The 13,342-nt window shown below is 32.5% G+C and overlaps 2 protein-coding genes across 3 annotated transcripts; one reads left to right on the plus strand and one right to left on the minus strand.

The window, feature by feature from the left end:
* Positions 1-1,862: 1,862 nt before the first annotated feature.
* Positions 1,863-7,931, plus strand: LOC129889536 (uncharacterized). 2 transcript variants are annotated; one of them, XM_055964877.1, is made up of 9 exons: positions 1,863-2,389; positions 2,488-2,691; positions 3,122-3,179; positions 3,257-3,319; positions 5,133-5,202; positions 6,724-6,839; positions 7,049-7,138; positions 7,226-7,357; positions 7,675-7,931. In XM_055964877.1, the coding sequence occupies exons 1-9, from the start codon at positions 2,031-2,033 to the stop codon at positions 7,807-7,809; spliced, it is 1,227 nt and encodes a 408-aa protein (XP_055820852.1). In that variant the 5' UTR covers positions 1,863-2,030; the 3' UTR covers positions 7,810-7,931. The 2 variants fall into 2 exon arrangements, with proteins under 2 accessions (XP_055820852.1, XP_055820853.1); XM_055964878.1 differs by lacking the exon at positions 2,488-2,691.
* Positions 7,932-8,984: 1,053 nt separating this feature from the next.
* Positions 8,985-10,521, minus strand: LOC129890718 (transcription factor bHLH53-like). The gene is made up of 3 exons (XM_055966211.1): positions 9,900-10,521; positions 9,670-9,788; positions 8,985-9,167 (listed from the first exon to the last, which is right to left on the minus strand). Exons 1-3 carry the CDS (start codon positions 10,519-10,521, stop codon positions 8,985-8,987), a joined length of 924 nt encoding a protein of 307 aa, XP_055822186.1.
* Between the last annotated feature and the right edge of the window lie 2,821 nt (positions 10,522-13,342).

Here is a 13,342-nt window from a genome sequence, read left to right on the forward strand (position 1 = left end):
ATAAAATTATACTAATAATTATTAATTAAATAACATAATCTAAGTGCAAACACTTATTATGCATTTATTTATATATGCACGTTTCATGTTATTGTAATTTGCGTTTATCGTATCTACGATTTTCTCTTGCGCTTTGTACCTTTTTGCAAAATCAACATAGGATAGGTGGATCTGTAATAGATTGTAACAAATACATGTATATGTCATGCATTTTTTTAATTATTTTTTTTTGGCTTAATACATAATTTATCATCTATGTATACACTTGAACTAGGTCATGTTTCAATTAAACATCTTAACTTTTAATGAAGTGTTCAAATTAGACACTTTCAGTTCACATTTTTTTGGTGTGTCCTTAGTCATTTATTAGGTAGTTAAGTTAACCACATAAAATATGTAATTTCTTTTAATTTATACAAATTTACATTAAGTAATAGTAAAAGTACTCCAAACATTTTCTACTTGAGGTTAATGCGTATGATTATGGAATATTATACAATTAATATAACTACCTAATAGGCTTATGAAAACACACGGAATTTGAATACTTCATTAAGAATTAAAATATCTAATTCAAATATGATTTAATTTAAATATCTAAACAAAATGTTCGGAGAAATTAAAAGAGTTAAACTGTGTATTACCTTAATATCTTTTAACACTCGGTGCAACAAATGGCAATAATCATTATGTCATAACATTAGAAAATTAGATTCTATCAGGCACAAAATTTGAATAGATCAATAGAAGAAACCAACAAGAGTTTTGTGGTGAGTGGTAAGTGTTTCTTCATTCTTAATTAGAGGTCTCGAGTTAGAGTCTTTTTGGGTACGGAGCGCTTTACCCCCAATATGGGACTTTCCAACGCGAATCTAGATTTAGTTGAGCTCCAATGTGTATACAGAACACCGAATGAAAAGTCGGAAAGAAAAAGAGGATCAATAGAAGGATGCATCGCTTAAGTAAATTGTATCACTATTCCTACTTGCTATATCCAGAAAATAAGATTAAAGCACAAAAACTTAAATTCAATGACATTTTTTAGACTAACAAAAAAATTATTAAAAATGCAAGACAAATTCTTGTAGTCTATAATCGTTCTTAATTAAAAGATTTTTTCTTTACATATTCATGATTGATACAATCTGATGGCGATAGGTAATTTGATTGAATATAAAGACAATTCAATTTGAAGCAATTGGTGGTTTTGATTGTGTTAATTTAATGCAATATAAATGTAGTTACGACTTGGTGGAATATAAAGATAAATTGTGGTTTGAATTAATCGTAATGAAATTTTTTTATGTTTGATATCATGATTGATTTATATTTATCCAAAACTTCTTAAATTAGAAAATTCATTACAATTCAATGAACTTGCTTCATAAATTCAACTTTACAAGTATTTCATAATTATAGTTCGGGATTAAATCATAGTAAAAACACTTTAATATTATGCGTGTAAATCTAAATATATCATTGATTGTTTCATGTTAAATAAAAAAAAATCTATTTCAATAAAATAACAATAAGGATGTAAAATACTATTTTATTTCATTTTTCTCCAATTAAATTGCATAGACAAGTGATGATTGCTCAGTTGGTTAAGCACATCCACCCACGACCGGTAGGTCCTGGATCGAGTCACAAGAGAAAGTGTGGAAACACTATAAATCCTCCAAAATGGGGGGTAAAAAAAATATAAAAAAAATTGCATATTATTTCATAATATATTGTATTGCATTATATTTTAATAAATATAATATTTAAATAGATTAAATTATTTTTCATCATTATATTATGTAATATCACATATCAATAATTTAAATAATAATTGTTGAAAAAATTAGAGTACGAATTAGTGATGCGAAAAGGTATGCTGCCATTAGCTTGGAAAAAGAGGCAAAAATCTCGAAGATCATCGCTAAAATGATGCCACGTTACATAAAAGCCTCTATAGCTCCACAAATTCAAGTGCCAAAACTCTCCATTTCCCCTCACTGCTTCTTCTTCACTCTCACAGTAGAAAAATGGCTTCTACTTCTGCAGCTTACATGGCTACCACTACTTTCACTTCCAATCTTCTTGAAATCAAACAAAAACCCTTTTTCCCAAACACTTTGCCAGATTTATTCCACCCTTTTTCTCCTAGAAATCTCAAGAACCCAAAGTTGTTCAAGTTTCCTAAAATGACACTGTCAAATGACTATGTGGGAATAGGTAGTTTCAACTCTACAAGAACCAATTACAATACTCCCACTACTGGTAAGTTTTACAAAAGGATGGATTCTTGTTTGGTTATTCCTCCACCAAAGGGTATAAAACCCAAAGCTATTATCAAATTTGTGGGTGGTGCTTTTATTGGAGCTGTTCCTGAAGTTACTTACAGGTTAGACAAGTGGTAATTTCTTTTGTAGTTTGTGGAATTGGCAGTAAAAGTTGAATCTTTTTTCTTGGTTTTGTTTTCTGGGTTGTTCTTGGTAACAGTTATTTACTGGAGAATTTGGCGAGAGAAGGATATCTGATAATTTGTGTGCCTTATAATGTGACATTTGATCATGCCCAAGTCACTAGACAGGTTTTTGAGAGATTTCATACTTGTTTTGATTCAATTTTAGCATCAGGGTTGCCTGATGTTGGGCTTTCTGCTGCTGAGATTGTTGATTTGCCACTCTATTCAGTTGGCCACAGGTAATTAGTTTTGAATTAGTTTTTTTTTATTTTAAAGTTTGGGGGTAGAGGGAGGGGAAATGGGGAGGAATTACAATGTGGAAAATCTAAACCTCATCAATAAGGTGAAAGTTTAGGTTGCCAATCAACCAGCTGAGCTACTAAAATCCCCTAAATCAGCCTTTTTTCTATGGTGCTTCTTAATATTTTGGACCACAGGCTTGTTTATTTTAGTGGGTTACTCAGTAATTTGTAAATAGATTTTCACTTGAAGGGCTTTAGCGTACTTCTTTTTGTGTGCTATATCTAGTGGAACTCAGTTTGCATTGGATTTCTTAATGTACTTGTTTCAAATGCATTAACTTTTTTGTTTCTTTAAACTTCTAAAGCTTGATTAAAGTAGTACCTGGCTAAGATGTCTGTTTTCTTTTTGGTACTGTGCAATTTGCAGTAATGGTGCTCTTATTCAAGCACTCGTAGGAAGTTATTTTTGTGAGAAGATACCTAAGGTTTGGTGTTTCACCTCTGGCTCACAGTTCAAAGAAATGAATGTCTTACTGAGTCCATTTTTATGTCTTTCATGTAGGCTAATGTTATAATATCATACAACAATAGGCCAGCATCAGAGGCAGTGCCATATTTTGAGCAGGTAATTCGTCCATTTCTTACATAATCTTTGCTGCTTCCGACATTCTAAATTTGTGCAGCTATATTGTCTTCACTTTATTTTTCTCATGGTTCTTCTTCTATCTCGGAACAATTTGCACTCCATTATAGCTTGACAAGAGACGCTACCAAAATTGATTTTTTCTTTTAGTTTGTTCCCTTTTCTGCTTCGGTTCCTTTAATATTTTATCCATGTGTGGTCAAAACTTCTTATCATTTCCGATGTTATGTGTTTATCTCTGAACATATGATTATCTCATAATCTTAGGTGTCATTTGGTAGAGTATATAAGAATAGGACTGAATACGGTGTTTTAGTTATGCTGCGATTATATCTTGTCCCGTGTTTGCTATTGTGTATTTAGGGCAGTTCTCTCTTTAACCATGCTTATCCATGTATTAATAGCCCTTGTATTGTTAATAGCATCATTTGCTATGTATTAGTCATACATAGGCTGACAATCCTACCAAACAAAGGATTGAATAATACCATGACTAATACATGTATTAGATTCTCTTATACATCCAAACGACCCCTTAATGGTATGGTTATGCTTGGTTCCTTTTTCGAGGTCAAGGTAATTATTTTTATGTATCTAAAGAAATCCTTAACCCTGTTCACCTCATCGTATTCAGTCTCATCAACTAAAGAGATCTTTCCATCTCTTAGGCAATTGGCATTTGCATAAGCTAGCTTTAGTTTGACACTTCTGAACTTCTCTTCCTATTTTATGGTTTGTTGCTGTAATTCCGCATGAATGTTTTTTACCCTTGAAAACAATGTCCCACAAGAAAATTTTGAAAGGAGTAGAGCTTTGTGAGTGCTTCAGATGTTTGATAATAGTAGCATCACTGGGTAGTCTGGCTGCTTACCTGTCCAAATACGTAAACATCTCTTCTTACTGTGTGAATTTGGATAGAGAGGCTAACACATTGAGATTTACTCTTTTCAGCACTGAGGCTCGTGTCCTATATTCTACCTCGCCTCCCCTTTTTCCACCAGCAGTCTACCCCCTCCTCCTCCTTGTTTGCTCAAGACCTTACTGGATGAATGAAACTAAAAGCCTGAAAAAGTGTATGAACTACTGCACAGAGAGCCAAACCACCCTATCATTCAGCATACATGCAGAACCAAACCACCCTCCCCCAAAAAACAAGATTCCCAAAACCATTCTGCTCGAGAAAGAAAAAAGAAACACAAAAACACGAAGATTCCCAGACTGTAAAGGAGGATATAAAGGTAATGTGGTAAAGGGTAGTTGTTTCCTTTTTAAAGAAACAAACATTTATAAGAAATAGGAAGTCTACTCTTCCGATAGTGTTTACAGCCGTAGACACTGGTTCATTTTAAAAACTCAAGGGAAGGGATAACAGAATAAGAGATTAATGCAACTGAAGGAAGAAAGGAACTGAACAAGCAGTAAGCTGACAGATAAATACGTGGTTATTCCAAATGTATGAATTTTAATGATGGTTGGTTCTGATCACATATAAAGTTGGGTTTAAGGGGACTGGATGAAGCTTTGTGGTTGCCAGACAGATTGAGCGATGGAGCTTTCTGAAGGATGATCTAGTCAAGGTGGAGAGGATCCCTTTTTTTGGTAAAGTTGATAATATGAATTTGGTGATTGCATTTATTGTGGTCAGCTGCCAGCCTGCCATATGCAAATAGAATAGGCCATAAGATTCTTGCGACAATTTTTCTTCTAGAATCTTCAAGTCTTGCTTTTATTTTCTCCATAGAATATTTTGCAGCCAAAATGCATCATTTCTTGAACTTTTGATCCCATTTTGCAGTTGGGTCTTCTTGTTGGACAGATGGTGCCTGTTATATCTCCAGCGTATTCAATGGCTCAATCGGCTTCAGGTAGGATAATCTAACTGCTTCATCTATTATTTCTTATTTGCGCTAGAAACCATAGCTATGCCAGTTGCTATTTCCTATATGCAGCAATCTTGCATGGAACTGCTATTCCATCGACATTTATGGAGCTTAAGAATAAGATGTTCAAATTGCTTTTTGTTTTTCTGGAATGGTAACATATCTATTCATCAGTACGATTGTACTGGCAGTCTGGCACCTAGAATACAATACATAGAAAGAAAAGAAGTCTATGTTCACTTCACAAAGCTTCCAAAATATCTAGAATGGAGTCAGCATCCACTATACAAAACTCTTTACACCAAAAATGCAAGCTTAGAATGCAGTTCATCTCGTCTTTCTGGATTGGGTTACTCTTGTTCCCAAACATCTGTTATTTATTTCCCTCCAAATGGTCCACCATATGCACACTGGCATTGCCCTCCACCATTTCTTCTGTTTTACATTCCTCCCAGCTTGGTCCCAACCTCTCAAAAGTTCAAAAGTGTTGGCAGTCATAACCCATTTCAAGTTAGCAACAGTCGGAAAAAGCTGCCACAGCTGGGAAGTATAAGCACAGTGCACAAAAAGAGGGTTGTCTTCTGCTGTTGCTTTGCAAAGAAAACTTCTGGATGTCAACTGCATACCCCTTTTCTGAAGGTTATCAATTGTTAAACAAGCCTTCCGAGCCACCAACCATGAGAAACATTTCACTTTGTTGGGTACTTTTGCCTTCCAAATCTGCCTCCAAGGCCAGTTGGGTTGCTGCTGACCCTCATTACTGAAGTAAGCATAATCACCCCTAACTGTGAACATCTTCTTTCCTTTGTCCTCCCATACCAGAACATATTCATCTTCATTTAGTGCTCTCATCCCTGGCCAGTCTATGCATTTCTGGAAAGCTGTCCCTCACAGGTTCTTGGACAATCCATTTATCATTCCAAAAAGCAATTTTCCTACCATTCCCGGGGGATAGTTCAATGTTTCTTTCGAAAACATCCCATAGAGACCTGATGGATTTCCATAAGCTTACTCCATAGGGGGTATTGACTGTGTTGGTGCTCCATTGGTTAAGGGATCCATACTTCATATTGATGACCTCCCTCCATAGGCTGTTTTCTTCTCTAGCATACCTCCATTGCCGTTTTGTCAGTAAACTCATGTTGTGCAACCTCAGGTTTCTGATACCCATTCCTCCCTCCCTTTTGTTCGTGATGAATGTTTTCCATCTCACTAGTTTGTATCCTTTCTTCCTGAGACCTGATGGATTTCCATAAGCTTGCGCCATGTATCTACAGTTATTTCTGGTCAAAGACCACAATGTAGCATGTGCTTGATCAAGAGCTTCAATGAGTTACGACCTAATCAAGTAATCATTGCATTTTTTTCTGGCTTTGAACAGAAAATTTGTCTATTTCACTGTGATCATATTCACCCAGAAAATTTTGTTTTCCTTTTTCAACTGTCACCTTTTCTGCTAAAAATTTTCATCATTATAATCACTTTCTTTTCATCAATAATATGTAGGAGATGCGTTGAGGGTGTTGCTTGATACAGCTGGAACAATCATGCCTGACTATGATCGAGAAACAGTTGTTTCATTGACTAAATTTGCTGATCAGTTGCCTTCGGTATTTGGCGAGGTATGTCCTGTCAGTTTTATTTGTTGAGCCAGCAATATGGATGCAAATTTCATCATCTCCATTGCTTGTTCTTGCTGTTTCACGAATACTATATATCTTGCTGAATCTTACTTTCTTGATGCATATTCGACTTTAAGCTTTATGAATTTTAGCAGGATTATAGTTTTGGTCTTAGCTATCTGCTCTAATGAAATTGTTGCTTCTTTAAGCTTGCTCAAGGGATATCAGAGTTCAAGCCAACACCTTCAGAAAATCTTGAGTGTTTCAAAAACGCCTACAATGTCAAGCGTACACTTCTGGTATTCATATTATGGTTCTATCATCCAGAAAATTAGCTTCTAATTGGAAGTCAATGTTAGAATTGATGGGTTTGAACTTTATTTCAGGTGAAGTTTGACCTCGATCCAATTGATGAGACAGATCGTCTTGAAGAGACACTAAAGCCTCGTGTAGAATCTTTTGGTGGAAAAGTGGAGAAAATTGCATTAACCGGGAACCACATCACACCATGCATACTGGTAACTTGCACATTCTTGCAAGATTTGCTTTTTTTCACTTGTTTAAGCAGCTACAGAAATAAGGAGAATTCTACTGCAACTTTTGCGAGTGATATCAGTTGTACTTGTTAGCACGATGAGTTCATTGATAAATGCATAGTTTGGCTTCATTATGTACCTCTTAAAGATAATGGAGACCTCCATTACTCATCCTTACATAGAAAGTGGAAATTTTTCATGCATCGTAACACTAAGAAACTGAAAATCCTTCACAATGAACTTTGCATTAATCTTCATTTTCATATAAATACATTGTGAATCTTTATTTTTGTGATCAGGAACCAAAATGGCGAGTAGGAGCTGTATACACTCCAGCAGATGCTGTTGCTCAAGTGGTTAAGACTATGTCAATAAATGACACTAAGGGCCTATGTACAACCATTGCCAACTGGTTCAGTTGTCTCGAGGAGTAATCTTTTGTCACTTCAGCTGAAATCCTATATCGTATTGAAATGTCATTACCTGCATAAACATGGAACTCTCTGATGCACAATGTATAGCTCAACGATGAAAGAGAACTGCACATATATCATCACAGTAGCATCAATAGTACAGTTAAGCATCCCCTTGCCCTCTGGAAACGAAAGAAGAAATGTGATGTCTATACAACATTGCAAAAGTTTACACTTTCTTTAAATCTCTTGATTTTATTAGGTATGCTATTTTTTGGATCTAAAACTTCAATACATAAACATAGTTCTCTATTGATGGTCCATTTTGTTTTATCTCATATTATGGCCTGGTATTGATAACTTTCTACATTTTGATTTACTTTGCCTATTGATGTTGCTTAGTGCTTCATGTTTTCATTTAAAATTTAAATTTTATTCGAGTTCAATTCAAATATAGATTATTATACTCAATGTTTACTCAAAAATATAAATATTTAATGTTGGAAACTCATATTATAGGTCACCAAAAACAAATCGTAAATCATCTGCGAGGCTTTATAGACATTGATTTTGAATTAAATTTTAAAAATTTAGCTTCGGCTATCTGTTTGATCATGAAATTTCATTAGATTTTAAAATAATTTCTTCAAAATATTTTTAAGGTTCTTAAAAAAATGGTTGGGCGAAATTTCACTTTGTCACAAAATTATTATTTTTTTCCAAGTAAAATGTATGTCCAAACACAACTTCAAGTATAAAGAATCACATCTTTGAAAGCTCACATTTCAAGTTTCGACTTCAAAATCTATAATCAAATGGGAGCTTAATAATGCTTAACTCGATTTGTGTATTGTAAATGAGGGCAAGTTTCCAACGAAAACTCAGCCTCAAGCTACAAGGCTGTTGTTTTGACATGGAAATGACATAGTATATCTACATAAAGACTAATAAAGTAAAACTTTGCTCATCATTTTTGGAACAAGTATTTCACATGGAATTAAATTCCTTGTAAATGAGGAATTTACAGTGAAATTACATAATTAAAATTCTTACTAAGAAAATAAATACTTAGAACTTTAAAAAAATATGGAGAAAAAATGGCTAGCTAACCTATCACCTAAGACAACAAACAACAGGTAATTAAACTAAGCTAATCGTAAATTCTCTAATTCTTTGGCTGAAAATTAATAATTTCTTCATTTAATCAAAGACTTGACTTCCTCAAGGACTTGTGAATTTTGAATTTCTTGATTATTCTCTAGTGCTTCAAGTAACACTTTTGGAACTAAGCATTTTTCACTTGAATACAACTTCTCTTGGATCAAGGAAGATCCAACAAATTTGTGCAAATCTGATGTTTCAAATGATTTCTCATTCTCCTGCAAATTAAATTTAAATGCAAATAAGTTAGTAGCTAATAGAATATAGTTTTTTTACACTAACAAAGGTCTAATTTCTCTATACAAACAAGAAGTAAGGATTCGTAAATAAGTGAGAATTAGTAACATAAATTTGCATAAAATTCATGTTATTTTTATTCAACCGCTACCAAAATTAACCATCAATCATAAGCTTAGACTTCTGTTTTTGACATGATACTGGCGAGTATAACAAGTCAATATATAGTACTCCTTTTTTATACCAATTTAGAATTCAAAGAGACATAAATTGAATACAAATTCCTTCCTATAACTCCTATTTCACAAAATTTTCAGCTAAATATTCGATTGATAAGAATGAAAGAAAGATGACACAATCTTTTATAACTATCGACAACTAGTGTTACGAATGGAAATAAAGTTCATAAACCAAAGAAGAAACAACAACAACAACGAAAATAAAGTGTAGTATAAAATTATAATGTTGTGTAATTTTGTTTACCTGATATGTTCCCATGAATTGAAGAAGTGCAGCTTGTGCTTGCAAGAACTTAATATACTTGAAAGTAGCTTGAAACATTTCAGCAGTATTCATTCTGTGTCCACCAGGTATCAATTTCCCTAATTCTTGTGTCTTATCAGTAATCTTTTTCCTCCTATGCCTCGCTGCCATGCTCTGTGCTGACATCTTCTTCTTCTCATTATTATTATTATTATTATTATTATTATTACCACCACCTGTCTTCGCGACAACTCCAGCATTATTGCTGCACTTGGTACTAAAAACAGGCATAGGAATTTCTGAAAGCAAATACGAGGCAAAATCTTGAAAGATTGGAGAATTTGGCACGAACCCCTCATTGAACAAACCATGAGGAGGAAGGAAGTTGTCTTGAAAGACCTCTTGTCGTTTTGGGGTACTCTCATAAACAGAGTATTCTGATAAGAAACAAGAATTGTGAGTGGACGGTATTATTATATTACTATTTGGAAGACAGTTGTCTTGAAAAATCTTTTGACGTTTTGGGGTGTTCTCATAAATAGAGTACTCTGGAATGAAACAAGAATTATGAGTGGACGGACAGTTATCTTGAAAGACCTTTTGCTGTTTCTCAAAAACAGAATACTCTGGCATGAAACAAGAATTGTTATTCATTTCAATTGGTAAAAGAAACTCATCTGGATCAAAATAACAATCATGATCTTGATTTTCATTGTAAAAGCTCTGTTCAACATCATAGTTGAAATCAAAAAGAAGCTCCGGAGAAAGCTGCTGCATAGCCATTTCTTCAAAGTTGACTTGTTGAACATTTGGTTCCAATTTTGAAGCAGAATAGTAGCTAACACTAGCCATTGTTGAATATCCTTTACAAGAAAATACAAAATGAGCTTACATGAGAGTAAGTATACTTAACTAACCAATAGTACTAGCTTAAATTAGTATAAGAACATGAAATGATTAATGTAATAAAGATAGAATTAGTTTAAGGATAATTTACCTTAATTGAGATGACAAGTAGAGAGAGATATTGTATGTCTTAGTGAATCTTTTTTCTCACTTGTTCAACAAAAGTAGCCCTAATAATATCTTTATTCTTGGTTTATGTAATTAGTTGAAACCCAATTACCTATCTAACTCAAATTTGGACTTCAAAAATAGGTCTCAAAGAAAGAAAACAGTAAACCATACGTGGGCTTAAAATTAGGAGAGTGACAGAAGAATGGGTCGTGAGCATAAATTTTTATTCATGGGTTGTCTTTACTTTAATAGTTTTAAATTTTTTATCTGTCGGCATTTTAAGTAAAAAATAAGTGGCAAAATACTCTCACACCAAAATAACTAATAACTTTTATCAGACATAAGTTTATATTTCAATATCATAATATTCCTATAAAATTTATACCGAGCTAATTATATACTACACAACTTATGTCAGATAACTTAATTCCTACATAACTTATGTCGTATAAGGTAAAGTTTTCTAAACTTATGCCGGACGAAATTAAGTCATAAATAAAAAAAAAAATAACTCATATAGACAAAAATTATTTACCATCATATTTTAGATATACATCAAAGATCACCCAAAATAAAGCGATCCGTGCAAAAACTTCAAGAACAATAGTAGTTTATTTCTCAAAGGTTGACTAAATCTCGATCAAAATAGATTATTTTTTTATAAAAAAAATATGTTATCAAAATTCTTGATTAATCAGATTTATTAGCACATTCGCAAATATAAGAGCAACTTAAACTCGTGGCGACAAAAGTGGATACTCAGAAATCTTGGCGCCAAAGTTACGGAGTTTTTGTTATAATGAACCAAAAAAGAAGAAAAAATAATGAGCTAACATGAGACTAAATAATGTTATAATGTTATAATTGAACATTTGGTTCCAATTTTGAAGCAGAATAGTAGCTAACACTAGCCATTGTTGAATATCTTTTACAAGAAAATACAAAATAAGCTAACATGAGGCTAAGTAAACTTAAGTAACAAATAGTAGTAGCTTAAATTAGTATAAGAACATGAAATGGTTAATGTACTAAAGATAGAATTAGTTTAAGGATAATTTACCTTGATTGAGAAGACAAGTAGAGAGAGATATTGTATGTCTTAGTGAATCTTGCAGTTTTTTCTCACTTGTTCAAAGTAGACCTGTTTTTTTTTTAAGTAAGTAATTAGTGTTAACTAATAGGATTAATATATGATGACGGCGGTGGGTTGGGGTGGGGGGTCTCAATGGCAGTTACTTTTAGAAGAGTAATGGAGGTTAAGTTATTAGGAATATTAACAGATGCATCTAATGATGGAGAGATTTATTAGGGCCTATTTTGCTTAACCGTTCTTTACTTTCTTTCTTTTTTTCACTGTAAATTTTGGTACTTTTTACTTTTCTTTTTTATACTATTTTATGAGAAAAATAATCCAATTTATTTTTTATAATCACTTATAATCACCAATCTTTAATCTCTTATCCCCAGTAAAATTCATGTTTAAAAACAACAAAAATCGTACCCAAAACAAAATTTAATACCAAAAGAAAAAGTAACTGCAGAAGTTACTATTCAATTAGTCGTAATTTTCAAGTTGAAGCTTGGTCATTAATATATTTATATTAATCTTTTATAATTAAAATATTTTTTAAAAAAGAAAAAACTTGTTTGATGCCTATTCCAAGCACAATACTATTACTCACAAAAATTAATAGTTTTTAAAATAAATTTTCATATCTAAACATAACTTAATCAAATACTGTCCGATTAAACTTACTCAAATGAGGGTAGCTTGCCAACTAAAAACAAATTTCCATAAAATAAAAAAACATCTCTATGATCTCTCAAAAATAAATGACTAAATACTTACCTACATTGGGTACATATTTATAAATAATTTAATAAGATTTCGATTAATGTTAATAAACCGTGATTAAGAGTTAAGGAAATATGTACAAACACATGTCATGTATCTATTAGCTTAAGATAAAGATCGAATATTTTTTACGGTTAAATCACATAAAACATTTTTTAACCACGCCAACATTTACACTGGGAAGTTAAAAAAAAACTGCAACACTTAAGCAAGTAATTAATAGTAGTGCAGTTGTCATTAGCTGAAAAATAGTAGTAAAAAAATCCTAACATCAACCTTACTTGTGTTTTAGGTTAATTTTTACCACTTTCTTCTTTTGTTTTACTGAGCAATTACATAAACCTCTTTTTTTTTACTATAAAAAATTATTAGCACCCGATTTACATAAAATTATATAAATTTAGTATGATTAATTATTTTTTTTTTAAAAATAAGTTTTAATTAATTTTAATTGAATGAGATAACCCAAGTGCAAACACCATATCATGGACTTATTGATGCACACAGAATCTTCTCTTGCTAGTAAAATCAATTTGTGTATGTACGTTTAATATTATTTCATCTATCACGTCAAGAATTGTGGTTAGATGAATAAGATCTTTGATTTTTTAATCAAAAATTTGAGATTCAACTGAGGAAATAGAACAAATTCTGATAAAGAACGTTTCACCTTCATTTGGTCTTGCACAAATAATTCAATTAATTAAAGCTCCAAACCAAATATCACACGAGAAACCAACAAATTTTTTCATGTCTATCATTCTTTGAGCTAGACCAATGTTTTAATTTCATTTCAAGTAG

This window comes from Solanum dulcamara, chromosome 5 (assembly GCF_947179165.1).
Source record: "Solanum dulcamara chromosome 5, daSolDulc1.2, whole genome shotgun sequence".
Taxonomy (NCBI): Eukaryota; Viridiplantae; Streptophyta; class Magnoliopsida; order Solanales; family Solanaceae; genus Solanum; species Solanum dulcamara.

What these genes read in the sequence shown, in the direction of transcription:
- LOC129890718 (XM_055966211.1), bottom strand. Translation starts at nt 10,521, where the DNA reads ATGGCTAGTGTTAGCTACTATTCTGCTTCAAAATTGGAACCAAATGTT. An exon ending in TGTCGCGAAGACAGGTGGTG is followed by an intron (nt 9,789 to 9,899) that starts GTAATAATAATA and finishes CACAAGAATTAG; the next exon opens with GGAAATTGATACCTGGTGGA. An exon ending in AATTCATGGGAACATATCAG is followed by an intron (nt 9,168 to 9,669) that starts GTAAACAAAATT and finishes TTTAATTTGCAG; the next exon opens with GAGAATGAGAAATCATTTGA.
- LOC129889536 (XM_055964877.1), top strand. Translation starts at nt 2,031, where the DNA reads ATGGCTTCTACTTCTGCAGCTTACATGGCTACCACTACTTTCACTTCC. An exon ending in ATGTCAAGCGTACACTTCTG is followed by an intron (nt 7,139 to 7,225) that starts GTATTCATATTA and finishes ACTTTATTTCAG; the next exon opens with GTGAAGTTTGACCTCGATCC. An exon ending in ACATCACACCATGCATACTG is followed by an intron (nt 7,358 to 7,674) that starts GTAACTTGCACA and finishes TTTTGTGATCAG; the next exon opens with GAACCAAAATGGCGAGTAGG.